This window comes from Falco cherrug, chromosome 1 (genome assembly GCF_023634085.1).
Source record: "Falco cherrug isolate bFalChe1 chromosome 1, bFalChe1.pri, whole genome shotgun sequence".
NCBI lineage: Eukaryota > Metazoa > Chordata > Aves > Falconiformes > Falconidae > Falco > Falco cherrug.
Genome location: NC_073697.1, coordinates 34039047 through 34054165, shown reverse-complemented (window position 1 = coordinate 34054165; position 15119 = coordinate 34039047). Strand labels below are relative to the sequence as shown.

Here is a 15119-nt window from a genome sequence, read left to right as displayed (position 1 = left end):
TATCTTTCCTCACATCGTCTCGTGGTCCAAGACCAAGCCGGTTTCTGAAGGGCAGAGGAGTGAAAACAGGCCGCAATTCCTGCTGCAGAAGTTGATTCTCTTACCTGGCTCTACAGGCAAGGAGCTGCTTTGAGCAGTTGAAGGAAATTAACAGCCACCTGGGCAGTGTAAACACTTGCAACTGATAATTGTAATCAGCTCATACTCCCTTGCCTTGAGAAAACTTGCCTGCTGTTAACTCCTGCCATTCAACACTTTGCAAGCTCCTTGCACTCCCTTTGTAAGGCCTGCAGCAGGTCATGGCTCCTGTTTCAGAAACACTCCTATACATGATACATTTTCAAGAAATACGATTGTTATTGCTGTGACTGTATGCCCGTTGCAACAGCAATGTGTTCCCCAGCATGAGGAGAAGATATAAATAAATGTTTATCTGAATGTGAAGAAACTTTCCCATCAAATGCAAACAAAACACTGTCAAAGAGAGAAGGGATGTGGACACAGTTCTCTAATAAGCAATGACAGCTTGTATAGAACATCTTTCTACAGATTCAGGTCACTAATTTATTTAAATGTTTAGTGGTTTTGTGCAATGGTGTACATGCATACTCTACCTCAGGAAAATACTGTCTCTGGTATTAGTATTACCATCATCGTCATTCCAGAGACACCTGTGCAGGGCTGATAGCATCAGCCGACAGATACAAGTTCAGTACTTATCGCTGGGTACTTACTTTCTGGCAGCTCTCAATGAATTCATCTATGGTAACTACTCCATCTTTGTTTTTGTCCATTTTCTGTTCAGAAAGAATAAAAATGTATGTTTATTCTCCTGAAATCTTGTGTAAAACAAGTGCATTTTATTATTAACTTCAGTTATATGTCAGCCTAGGAACGAGGCCAAAGTGCTGTAAAGATGTTGCAAGTAGTGTATTAGAATAAGCTTAAGGAGCTTATTGTTGAAAAAGCAAGGTGTAATGAGTAGAACTGAGAAACTTGGGATTGAACCACAGAGAAGAAAAAGGATTACAAAATTGGGAGGATATGTAAAATTGTGACCACAATGAAAATCTTGCCATACCTGTTAACAGAGAAGTCTTTTTGGGGCCTGTGTTACCTGACTCACCTGGAAAAATGTTTCCACATGTTGTCTAGGTGCATCCTCCTTGAGAACAGGATAGGTGCATTTCCCCATCATATCATATATTGCTTTCATGATATCAAGCATTTCCTGAAAAGAAAAAAGTCTGTGTAATGTAGGTGCATTGTAGACACTGCTTTAACTCAGAACACATAAATGATTTTTTAGGATTCACATTTTAGAATACAATTTTGAGATTGTGCCTGTTACTTTACGACTGAACGAGATTGTGCCTGTTATTCTATGACTGAACAGCTTCAAGAAGGAACTACCATGCTTCTAGAAATTCTAGCATGTTAGTTCCACTTTCATAGATACATTTGTTGAATAGATGCAGGTGTATGATTCTGATTTTAAATGATTTAGAATATGTGCAAGTTGATGGATTGTGGGAAGAATCTTCTGAGGTCTTGTGAATAACTCTAAACTGGAAAAGAAGTTCCAAAATAGCAAGTGGATTGCCAAAGCATATCAGATTCTTGCAGCTTTTTCCATAGCAAAAACAGAAACACCCGCGCATACATCTGCACATATGCAAAGAGTCCTCCTTTTATATCAAATTTTAAGAGCGTGAAAACTATAAGAATAATTATAAAAACAAGTCATCTACCAGTATGCTGAGAAATTATTCTATAGAACATCCTTTTATAGTAACATGAAGTGTTTCTCTAAAAGTGTAAAATTATAAGGGTAATATATATATATATTTACATAAAGACCCAGTTTTGAAAAACCATGTTTTTTATGAAAGCACTCATTTGGTGCCACTGTAATTTAAGCGTGTGTTTGAATCCTTGCAGATTAAAAGATGTAGGAATCATTTTATATAAATCCTCTTTCAAGCAAAAAATTTTGGAAGTTAAGTTCATAAAATGAGCAACAAATACGGCTCACATACTTCATTCTTTTTGTCCAAATTATCCTACCAAACTACTTTATTCTAGTGACTGTATGTGCACATACATAAGTTGAGGCCAAACCTAAAGAATTCTGATCTTTTACAATTTCTGTGAAGATTTTAAGTTTTCAATTTTTATATCTGCCTTTAAAATGAGAAAATTACTTTATTGTTAGCATGTCTAGTTTAATATGATATGTTTATTTGTTAATATGTCTAATTTTACATGAAGCCATTCTTCTTTGAAAGCAGGACTTAGGCATATGACCTTTCAGTGATTAGTGTAAAAGTAGACCTTACCTCTTTAGTTATATATCCATCCTTATTTATATCATACAAATTAAAAGCCCAGTTCAGTTTCTCCTGTACTGTCCCTCGGAGTAAAATTGAAAGACCCATTACAAAATCCTAAGTAGACAAAAAGTCTTGGTCAGTTAGGAATTGAGCAGATTTTCACAAACACTCAGAAATCCAGAATAATGCATTTGTCAGAAGCATGGAAATCTGGAGAGATGTTTTGTTTCTATTTTTTTTTTTTCTTCACAGTAAGTATTAAGGGTTGCTGGTTTTTTTTTTTAAATAGTTAACAATCTAGGCACTGTTTGCTACAGTCATAATTAATAAGTAAATTGAGTAATTTGCTATAAAATAAGCCATAATTTTCTGTTGGTGGATTTATCCTCTCAAACGCCTTGCCTAAGCACTTCCTGTTGAACTTCGTAACAGGGAAAAGCAATTGCCCGGGTTTAATGGTCCAAAAAAAAAAAGCTTAAGTGCGAGCTAGATTAATCTGAGCACAGGGGACCAATGTTGGGAAAACTATCTACTAAGGACCATTAAATTCTTGTTAAATCTATACCTTGTTGGAAGTGGCATATGTGGTTCCCAGACCTCTTAGATCAATCTGCTGCGGTCCACATCTGAAACTCCACGTATGCTGCAGTACACCTCGCTACTTAAAACTTTTACTGGAAATATGATAGTGAATAATATTTACTGTGTGTCCATGTACCACCTGACTGCTTTTGTGACCCACCAATGCTCTATTGCTGTAAAACTATTCCACAGAAATAAATCAGAAGACATTCAAGATTATTTATATGTAGTATTTATTATATATTTTTGTTTTATAATTAATACTCTTCTGGCAGCACAAACCTCATTTGCTTTTAGTGAGCATCTTCCAGATTGGAGAAAATATCAGCTGGGATTTGACATCACCTGTCTTCTCTATTTCTTAGTGTGCTAACTTCTTTTAAACAATGGTGGGTTTTTTCCTAACTATCTCCTCCACCTTCTTCTATTTGACAAGCCTGTAAACCCAAAAATCTGTGAGACTGTCTCCATAATAGGTTGAGGAGAATATGGCAACAGCTTATATTTAAATGTGCATTTCTACATCACTGGCAAATACATATAGGAAGTTTTAGAGTAACATTAAAGCAGTGAAAATAAAAGCTGAAAAATTTCTTATCAGCACCAGCAAAGTTTATGCATTTCCTTAGAACAGGAACAATAGAAAAGACTGCAATGAAGTTACGTAAATTATAAAGGTCTGATGTATGACACACACAGTGAAGCATACGCAGATATCATGGCTTCAGATGGTCTTGTAGGCACAGACAGCTCTCTTGACAGCTTCAGTCTTTTTGATGATTCAAGTGGTATGCTCTGGGTTTCCTTAGTCTGTCGTAAATACCTGGATGCATGAATCTTAAAAGAGTTTTGCTCAACTTGTCTACATCTCAATGACTAATTGGGAGTCACAGGGTTAAATCTGCAAGCAACTCTTTAACAGCGTACTATTAAGTATGAAAATGTTCACAAAATTCAGAACAGACTTAGACAGATTACATTATCAATTAACCTTTTTAATTTAGAACCCTGTCTTCAAATCTTTTCTGCACTGTTTTACATTCTTGATGTAGCTTTGCCTGAACTCCTTTGCCAAGGTCTCCAATAATTTTATTTTCTTAGAGTAGTACACAGGGTATTTTGGGCTGGATCCTCAAAAAGAAAAAGGTTCTGCATGGTGGAAGGCAATGTGCGTGTCAGAGGCCGTATAGCTATGGTAGCTGTTAAACTGGTAATCCAGTGCAGAATGCCACAGTAAAGCAACAGTGCTAAGGGTAACAGCTAAGCTCAGAGAGCTTCTGACTTTATGCTTGTTACCAACAATACAGTGACTTATGAATCAAGCACACCATTTAGCATGAAGCATGAACCCAAGGCCCCATTACAGTATTAGAGTACAGAGATGTGTTTTCCTTCCTGGTTTAAACATCTGATTTCTGGAGAGAGAGAGGAATTCTACTTTTAGAGCCTATTTGTTTTTGAAGTAAGATTCACAGTACCGCTTGGACATTTACATCCCCTAAGGATGCCAACGCTGTCCACTGAGGGACAGTCCTGCTCAGCTGAGCACCTGATAAGGAGAGGTGCCTCTGACCTAGGGTCACAAAGGAGCCTAAATCTCTGGAGGGGGTCTGGGCTGAGGCAGAAGTCTAGGTCAGGTCTCTCTTGAGTCTGTGACGGTGAAGTTAGAAGCACAGAAGTCTGTGCTTTGGTACTTGCCTTTACTCCTTTCCACAGCTTCCTATTTCTAACCTGCTAGCTTCCTGCTGAGCATGCTGATACCTGTGAAGACCATTTGTCCATTAGCTGCCAAAGTCTCCTGTGCCTAACTTTGATTCTGCAAGAAAGGGAGATGTCTCGCTGAAAGGTTGCAAAATGGAGCATCATTGCAGCGGTACTGGAGCTTCTGTGTGCTCAGTCACACAGCCTGCCCACATGTCAGTTCTGCACTACGGCTGTATAGAGCTTCTGGTTGTGATCTGGGATTAACTTGTATTTGTTTTTTCCCCGCAGTGATTAATTATCTCCTAGCAAGGTTGTTGATGACTTTCTGATTGCTTTATCCCTCAGTAAATCTTTGGGGAGAACTAGTTCATTAATAAATTAATTAACAAGCTTAATAGTGTGCTGTCTCAAATCCATAGGAAAGCTTAAAATTATTCCATCTGATCATGTGTTCCTTTATGTCTTGTTCAAAGCCAGAAGTGGGTAGGCAGACACCTAAATCCATTTCTGGACTTAGATCACAGAATTTTGGAAAGGAATCAAGTGATGAATGTTTGTCACAGAAGTGGTGGAGCCCTGGTGCCCGTAAAACAAAGATCACTAAGGAGGAGCTGCTGTTAAGAGGAAATATATTTTATTTAGTAGAATCATAGAACCATTTAGGTTGGAAAAGCCCTTTTAGATCACCAAGTCCAACTGTTAACCCAGGACTGCAAAGTCCATCACTAAACCATGTCCCTAAGCACCACATCTACATGTTCTTTAAACACCTCCAGGGATGGTGATTCTACCACCTCCCTGGGCAGCCTGTTCCAATGCTTGACCATCCTTTCAGTAAAGATTTTTTTCTACTCATACCCAATCTAAACCTCCCGGTGTAGCTTGAGGCTGTTTTCTCTTGTCCTGTCACTTGTTATCTGGGAGAACAGACTGACCCCCACCTGCCTGCAACCTGCTTTCAGGTAGCTCTAGAAAGCGATAAGGTCCCCTGAGTCTCCTCCTCTCCAGACCTCAGCTGCTCCTCATCAGTCTTGCACCCCAGATCCTTCACCAGATTTGTCATCCTTCTCTGGACATGCTCCAGCACCTCTACGTCCCTCTTGTAGTGAGAGGCCCAAACCTGAACACAGTGTTCGAGGTGCAGCCTCACCAGTGCCAAGTACAGGCTGACAATCACTGCCCTTGTCCTGCAGGACACACGATTTCATATTGTACACCCTGTTTTCATCTAAACTATTGCAGTGAGTTGCCCTTTTTACCATGTCATGCACTGATGACATCAGCCTTTGCAGGTGGTGACATCAGCCGTAGCAGAGAGGCAGAAAACTGTTTTGAAAACAGACTGGGCAGTTAAATGGAGGAAGAATGAATTTCAAGCCCTTGTGCTTTTAAATACATTCACTTTAAAGCCTCTTTTTGTAAAGCCTTCTCCTGAAACTAATAGTGTGAGCAATCCTGTTTTGGCTGAGTCATCCCCGTAACATTAGTTGTAGTTCACAGTCCTTCTCACCTTGCAGGAGGAGGAAGACAAGGATTATTTTATATAACTTATGTATGAATTGGGGTAACTTTTAAATGAGCAGATTTATAAAAATATTACATAGCAGCACAATCTGAGTTACCATTTTGGGATATACAATTACAAAATAATAATAATGACTTCTGTTAATACCTTGGAAAAACTTGAAACTTGAGTCACATAAGCTAAATTTTTCATAATGTGAGCCATATAATAAAAGCCACCAAACTGGACTTAATTACAAGGAATGACAGAGAAAGAAGTAACAGCATCACTTACCTCAAAACTTACAGATCCATTATGATCAGTGTCAAATGCATTAAACAGAAAATGTGCATAAGTTGTGGAATCTATAATTTAAAACAGTAAAAAATCCATAGTAAGCACCTCTCATTTCATTTATTTTCATTCCATGAAAAAAACTGATACGAAGATATATTTTGATACCAAAATTTGATAGCAAAACTAAATTTTCAATTCAATTTAAACTTTTTTTTTTTTTTGGCAGGGGAATAGGGATAAATTATAAGTGCAAGCATGTAGGTAGCTACATTGTTAGGAACAGAAAATCTAAAATTATGGTCTAGAATAACTTTATTGATTTCCAATCCTATTTCTTCTAATCACTGATATCTGAATGAATAGCAAAGAAGTCATGTTATTGTACTATGAAACAACCTGTGTTAATGGGAACGCTACTTTATCAGTTAAATGACCGTGATAAGGAATCTATCTCATATGTTAAAAAAGAAAAAATGAGTTAATTTGTTCACTTTAAATGAGGGAAGCAGATGCTACCATCTGTGCATCTGGTGTGTTGTTTTTACTCTGAAGACAAGCCTGTTACCCAACAAGCTGAGCTTGTTGGAAATCTGCTGCTGTGTTCGGGTCATATGCTCACCCACAGGTGGGAGAGAAATCTGTCCAGAGAAGGAGATTTGTAAAGCTGGTTTGCTGCTTAATTCCATTCCCATGTACATCCTATGAGGGCTAGGTGCTTAAAAACCTTGAAAAAAACTGGCTGTGGGTAGCTGAAGTGGTCAATAAGTCTCTGAAAGATGACCTTAAACAAGTGACCCCTTCACTAATTATTTGTACACCTTCTCAGCCTACTGAACAGTGCATATTGACTCATTTCAGAAACACACAACAGCACGAATAGGAATCTGTCATGCCTCTAACTTTTTGTAAAGATTCATCTTTCCATTTCCACCAAATGCCTTCTGAGAGGCACAGCCTGCTCCAGGAGTAATACACTGAAAAGAGGGAGCGTCTCCAGAGACTGCCCTGTTGATGTGAGGTCAGCTTTCCTCAGTGCCTTCTCCCTCCATAAAAATAATGCAAATTAATGTAGTCTGAAGTACTGTTTACTTTTCATACTCATTGCTTTGCTCTTTCTGCTTCATGGATTTACATTAATGTTAGGTTAAGTAACATTAACCTCACAAACTTTTAGTAAAGTGAGAAGAGCTATGAAATCTGTGTCTCCCTTGCAGGACAAACCCCTCCCATCATGGAAAATTCTCATCACTGCTGACATGCCTTTTTCTGATTTCTTGGCACTAAACCATTTGACCTTTCATATTAATCCTAAAAACCTGTACTTGTCACAGCCCAGAATATTGTTTTGAATTAAACTGAGTGATAGTCTTGGGTCACTCACCTGAAATGCCACCTTCTCCCCAAAGAACCAAATATACCAAAACTCAAAACTTTGTACTTCACGGATTCAGACCTGATATTAGTAAGTAAAGTCTCTGATCTTACTTCAATATGTTAATTTCATATGATGTGAAATAATTGTAGCAAGAAAAACCTTTGCAACCTTTAAACCCTGTGTCTGTTAAAGCATTTTCAGAGATTAAAAAAAAACCACTATCGAGATATTTATTAATTCATCCATGTATCCAGTCATTAGTGCAGTTGCTTAAGCATGACCAAGCAGATCAATTCCCACTTTAACTGAAGAATGTAAATTTGTTGACTTTGGTTTACATTTAGGATTTTAATAGTCATAATTTCTATAATCTACTGAGAATTCTGTTGTGCAACAGAATATACTATGCAAACCATCTTCAGGGGAAAGAAACATATTATAGAAGTATAATTACTGAATTTTAAATAGCTTCCTATTCTCTAGGCATTCATTTCTTAAAAAACATATTAAATATTTCCTCATTAATTCCTGTAGATTTACAGGAAACACAAAGGTTAACACACACACAAAAAATATTGCTTTTTGTCCATACATGATACAACATACTACTCTTTTTGTATGATGGTATATGAAAAAAACACCTCCAGTTGAATAATCTTTTATTTCTAGTAACCCCTTCTGAAAAAAAATAATAATTCAGAGGTCTTATTCAGGGCTGTTTGTTCAGGCAACTCTTGTCTAAAATTTTGCCTTCAAAAAGACGTCAGGATGAGGTACACTAATCTTTTAATTACAGCTACTTAATATGATTCCCCCTTGCCCCCACCCCCATAAATATTGAACATTAGTCATGTTAGGAAAAAAAGCTTAACTTTTTAAATATATTTTTTTCTTTTCAGGGATCTGATATCATAAGTTATAGGCTAAACTGATATTCTGACAGGTTGAGACAGAAACACATACTAAATCAGAATTCCTTTGAAATACACTGTTAAAGCATTTTAAACATCAGAGACAAAAAATGGCAATCATTATAGATCCGAGAGTATGCCTTGTCAAACAGGGAACATAACTCGTCCTGTCCATAACTGAGGAGTGTAATGGTTATTCAGTGTGTGGATTCAGCTCTTCTGCTGTTCCCACAGAATGTTTTTCCTGAAATTTTGAGGAAAAACTACATAAGGCTTTCACATTTATGTGTGCTCTTTATGTACAGCTAAGGACGCATGTGGCTGCATGGAGGCCATGGAGGATGGTGAGAGGGAAGGGGATAGTTCCTGATGGTCACTTCTCGATGCTCTTCACAGAGATCTCTGAAAAAGCTTTATTAAGAAAGCTAAAAATGCTGTTGCTAGTACACAACATCTGTTACTGATGAGTGAATTATAGGTGATACTTTTCTACCCCGCTAAAAATCTAACTTTTTTACTGTATTCTACTAAGGTTAAATGAAGCAAGAAGAAAAATTACTTTTTTTTTCTTTTTTTTTTCAGGGAAGCATAGCTCCCTTGTTGCAAATAGAGTAACTGCATTATTGAAATTGCAATGAACATAGTAACCGTGTGTCCCCATATTGCTACTAAGAAGCCACAAGTTTTATAGGGAGCTTGCACCAGGACAGAATATTATCAGCTTGCAGCTTTGTTTCCTGTGGTTTAGCTGTGACAGCAGTCTCTCAAGCTGATCAGGTTTCTAAGTTTCATTGATTTTATTTTTGTGATGCAACTATAGCTTTATATAGGTGGCAGAAACAGGTAGTTATTCTATATAGGAGTAGGTATTTATGGGTCTAACAGAACGATGTAGTGGAGAGAACTTTTTGCTTTGTACAGCAGCAGAGGCCTTGAGCAGCAGAGAGCTGGGATGCAGCGCAGAGGGGAACAGGCATGGGATGAGAGGGGACAGGGCGCAGGCTGGCACTGCAGTCCCCACAGCTATAAACAACTCACCCATGGTCAGTGAAATGCAGGTGTGGATGGTGCACAAAACTGGGTTTAGGGGTAGCAAAGAGAACAAAGACGTGTAAAAGTCACCACCTATGATAGATTTGGATGTAATGTGGAGCTGCAAACCAATGGAGAAAAAGAAAGGTGTAAAAAAGTGTTAGCAAACATGGAGAAATGACCCCAGGTGAATCCTAGAGTGAGGAAGAAGAAAGCACCAACATGAACACCCTATTCCCCCAGGGAAGGACTCCAGTTGCCAGCAGTCCACTGCAGCCCCCATCCCTCCTCCAAATGATGCCACTGCCTTAAAGGTCCAGAGGAACAGCATAAGGGTAAGTGCTAGCACCAGCAAAAAGCGTAGAGACTAAAACCAGTATGTCTCAATCTTAATTATGTTAATATTCTTTCCTTTCTGTGACAATTAGGTCTGGACTAATAAAGATGAGGCTTTTAAGATTACATTTATTCTCACAGTACATTTTAGTTTTACTTTCATCAAAGGTGTGCATTCTCATTGCCCATAAACAATTTTGAGTGTCACAATAGGAAATGTAATTATTTTTTTTATCAGTATTTTAAGTGTAGTAAAGGTGTAGTAAATCACAGGCAAAGAATTATTTTTTGCTAGCCAGGGTAACTACAAAATATAATATCTGAACTGCAGATGTTAGCCCGGCTTAAAAGTTTAGATATAGAAATAATCAGTAGGCAGGTCAACTCTTTTAGGCTTTTGTTCTTCCCTATTGAGTGTGCCTACTTGTTAAGGATTTCAGTGATGGTAATCCACACTGAATGCTGCTCTTTACCTTCTAGGTCTTTATTCAAAATAAAACTAATTGGGAGACATTTTGTTCCTACCAATTAAGTGTGTGGGGGAGTTTAAATACAAGTGAAAAGAAAGCAATGAGCAGTCCCAGGGAAACATGCAAATCTCAAGAGATGGGGAGAAGATGAAGAGGCAGGACTGAAGAGGTGTAGGAGAATATGAAGAGGAAGGATTGAATGGTAAAAGCAAGAGAAAGAAAAGAGAGGAAAATTGTTCAAAATAAAAGAAAATCTAACATTCAAGACAAAAAACTGTTGTATATTTTTGTGCTACCTTCATTGCACTAAAAGATAATGAAGATAAATTAAATCCCTGGAAAATAATTAATATAAATTAGGTTTAGCAAAAAAAAGCCCTCGTTTAAGTAGAGAAACCCCATAGAAGTCAAGTGGGTTCTGCCATCAATATTAGAGGGTACCTGTATAGAGCCTCCTACAGTTTTCATTCCTACTGTGGAAGGTTTTGTGGAATAAAAGAGAATGGGGAAGACTGTGTAGAAAGTTTAAAAAGAAATAACACAGAGAAACCTGGTTTTCAAAGGTACCCAAACACAGGTTGTAACTTTGTAACAGAAGACTGACTTCTTGAAGTTATCATTTCACTTCGTTCAGAAATATATACTTTAAAATGTACCCAGCCATCAAGGAAGTACCCCATGAGTTCAGACAGAACTTGAGACAGCAATAGTTTTAGTCTGAACAACAGGCTTTTTTTGGCAGACTTAGGAACTAACACATAACTCTGTGTTCACTGTAGTACTAATTACATCTGCCAAGTACTCACCTCCCTGGGGAAAGAACTGAGAGTAAATCTCTTTAAAGGTTTCTTCATTGACAACGCCACTGGGGCACTCCTGAAAAAAAGTGAAAGACAAGAATTAATACCATCCAGTCTGGTTCAGTCAAATCATGTATTCATGAGACCCTACAGAACATGTGTGTGACTGAGAGTTTAATATGTCTGATTTTGAACTTTCAACCAAATATTCATGCATTAAATGTTTATCACTTAGAAGGATGTTCCCAAAGAGTTCCCAGGGGACAAAAATTTCTTCTATGCTATATGTCTCCACTTCAGTCTTAAGATCTGAGTGACAGACATGAGCAGCACCCATGCTGCTGCAGTGTGTGGAGCTCCCAGCGTCACTGCGAGCAGAGCTCCCACCGCTGCAAGCAGCATTTGCGTGGCATGGAAACCAAGCAGGAATGTACACTGCATTTGCAGTCAGGTATTACTGACAGAACATGCAATCATGTTCCACCAGAGGAGTTACATTTAATGAATTCAAAAGACCCTGCCACAGATCTTATTCAAACCTTGCAGATCCTTCTGTCTCTTTACATCTCTTTTATAAACTGAAACATGTAAGAAAGAATAAGCAATTACAAAGAAAATTAAAGGAAGTAAAGGAGAAGAAAAAAGAGCATTAGAGTGGTGACTTGACAAAAATGACTTATGTAAAGCAGAAGCAATACCGTATTGTTTACCAAGTCACACAAACATCAAAGACCAGACAGCCAACTTCTAGCCCTGAATTTGCCAGTCTTAGCAGATGACTTTGGGCAACGCACTTAATCCCTTTTTGCATTAATTCCTCTTTAACACAGACAGTGAAAAAAGCCTGGCAAGCTCTTTAAAAGGAAAGTATTTCTAGAAGAAAGTTAAGAAAGAAAAAACGGATTAAGTGTTGAGGTTCATATTGCTGTGATATTTGGACTGACGGCTCAAACTTATATGCTTCTAGTCCTAAACTAGAGAAAGTAAATAGCTTTAAATGAAGATAAAGAACAGTGTAACATCTTTTGCCAGTGTAATAACAGCTTTTCCTGTGAGAACAAATAATATTTCTATTAGATCAAACAAGTAACACTGAGGTATTCATAGTTCTGACAGCTTCTGCTAAGAAACAAATAGTGTAATCTTGGTGATTAAGAGATGAATGCACCACCTGAAAAATGCACGTCAGATCTGTAGATCTATGATTACTTAGATATATGTCACATCCTCAGCCTAAATCAGCTCTTCACCATAACTAAGCATGTGCAAACGCGTAGTCAGAAACAATTCTGTGTCATCAGAGCAGCAGACATACAGCGGCCATGGAGTAAGAAGTATGAACTTATTTGTTCCTGGTCACAGAGGCTGCCACTGATGGAGGCAGAATTAAAGCACAGGTCTCTTAGAGACCAGGTATGTACTGACAGCTGGGCCACACTGCCTTCCAAGCCAAAGCCTTTGGGGAATGGAAGGAACAATGAAATGAATCTACCGTCTCTACCCCTTGTCAGGTAAGAAGCAATCCGTTAATTGAGAGGGCATCTCCCTGCCTGTCATGTATTTATGCATAAGAGCATTCTAAAACATCTCTCCCTGCTTTACCAGCTTCCTAAACGGACTGCAACCGGATGGTCTAGTGTCTCTGTGCCCCCCCTGGCAGGTTTACTGTGCTGCTTGTGCAGCCTGCTGGACTTGTATAAGTGCATGCAAAAGAGCAGTACTTTTACGTGTATTTGAAGCGCAATAAAGAATACATCAGTGAACTGTTCAGGTACTTACTGATCTAACACTAAAGTTATTCAATGTAGAAAACTTAACAAAGGCATTTCATAAGTTCCTCTTACAAGCATACATTGGTATGTATAGTCTATTACATCATTCCCAGACCTGCTAAAGGAAGAATAACGCAGGCTTCTCCCCAAAATGGGGTGGGACCGTCAAAGGGCAATGCAGTATTTCAGAATATGAAAAAAGAAGCCATGGGTTCTTCCTGTTCTGCATGTAATTTCTTTTCAGACAAAAAGTTAGGCATGTTTTGAGTGAACTAAAAAGAAAACCTATAATTTTTGATTTGTGCAACTCAAAGTTTTCCTTTTTTTAAAAAAATTACTGTCATAAATAATGGATGAGAAAATGTGTGTTTACATCCATCTAACTTCTATGGCTTACTAACATGCAAAGCATTTTTTTACTTTTTCCTTGGATGAGAAAGACATTCAAAGTATGTTAATTTTGCAAAGACTGCTCTCCCCTTTCTTACAGGAAACACCAGCAGCTCCAACTGTGTCAGTCCTTAGTCTGAAGTTGTGAAGAGCAGGACTTCTATTTCCTGACTGCATTTAAGTATTGTGATGTTAGAGGAGAATTAAAGGCATTCTGGAAAAAATTGTCTGATTTATTCTTTGTTAGTTCAAAATAAGTTAGCAGCCTGTTTTTAGAGAAATACATGACCTACATACCTCATTTAAGTACTTTTTTTCTGTCACACAATGAACTCCAGTTTCACCATACTGTTTGAAAGAAACATTGCTTGAAAAAGCAACCCACTTTCATAAGATTACATATTAGTAGAGGCAGAAATGACCTCTTGTGTTTCCAGGTTGACCCTCTGTATTTTCCTCTGCTCTTTACCACAGCATTACTAGTAACACCTTAACTCTTCCATCCTTGGAGGTTTGTAGTAAATGGTATCTTAAGGACATTCATTAAAAATCCATTATGCCAACCAATTACTCTTATCAGAAATATCAGTTCAAACTTTTCTTTCTTTAGCTTGCGTCTTTCCTCTGAGACTCTACAACACAGTGAACATTTTTGTTCTTAAATAATTTTAGTCTAACTATACACGTAGCCAATATAATTTACCTCCAGGACTGCTTTTTCTTGACTCACAGATCTGACTTTTTGTTTATCAGGAGATTTCTCTAGTTCATGAAAGAGATTTAATATTGTAATTGTTAAGCAAGCCCTGTGGCTTTATGTCAAGTTATTGCTAACTTCCTCCATTGTACCAACTATAATTTGAAAAATCTTTCTAACCTTTCATTAAACTCTTATAAAATAGAGGAAAATAATAAAATAGTTTGAAAGAAGAATGTGAGGCTTATTTAAATCGTTTCTATACTCTTCTTTCCTCCAGGTGTATATAATTTATTTTGTTACAGAAAATTTCTGTTTGACAGTCTTTTAAAATTGCATTAATGATGTACTGTGTTTTCCTTCCGGAGAATAAAGAGAAGTAGTTCATCTTGAACTGTTTTTCCCGAGTCCAGTACTCTCTCCTTTAAAAAGAAAATATAAACCAGCAGAAAGAAGAGACAGAGAAAAATAAATATGATTCTGCCTTTTGATGATCTCTCTGGCTTGCAATTTTACCGCTGGGAAATTACACCTCCAGCACATGGTCTTATGAACCACTCCAAAAACTGTAAATTATTTACAAGCTTCATGCTCTCTAAGCTGTCTTTTTCTTCAGTATTTCTAAGAATACTGCAATAGGTGGATTCTTTGTTACTATCTAACCAACACTCTTTTTAGATGAGGCAACCCCCCCAAAAAAACAAAAAAAGGAGAAATATCAAAATGCTGAAAAGAAGATGAAGGAGAAACAAAGCTCAGAGTTTTGTCTGCTTAACAAACAATTTTGTATGATGGAAAAAGCTGTGATAGGAGCTTTGGCAATTTTAAATATATACATATTATTTTACATATTTAATGTAAAATATATTTACATTATTACATATTACTTAGATGCAAATTCCCCCATATGTATAAA

The 15119-nt window shown here is 37.5% G+C and overlaps 1 protein-coding gene across 7 annotated transcripts in view; it reads right to left on the bottom strand.

The window, feature by feature from the left end:
• KCNIP4 (potassium voltage-gated channel interacting protein 4) overlaps nucleotides 1–15119 on the bottom strand; it is a 429973-nt gene that overhangs the window by 5866 nt on the left and 408988 nt on the right. For all 7 annotated transcript variants that reach the window (XM_055698845.1, XM_027799853.2, XM_005435271.4 and 4 more), the window contains 5 exons: nucleotides 11351–11420; nucleotides 6418–6488; nucleotides 2340–2447; nucleotides 1127–1231; nucleotides 735–797 (listed from right to left, as the gene is read on the bottom strand). In XM_055698845.1, the coding sequence (XP_055554820.1) occupies nucleotides 735–797; nucleotides 1127–1231; nucleotides 2340–2447; nucleotides 6418–6488; nucleotides 11351–11420 (417 nt within the window). The remainder of the gene's footprint in view (nucleotides 1–734; nucleotides 798–1126; nucleotides 1232–2339; nucleotides 2448–6417; nucleotides 6489–11350; nucleotides 11421–15119) is intronic.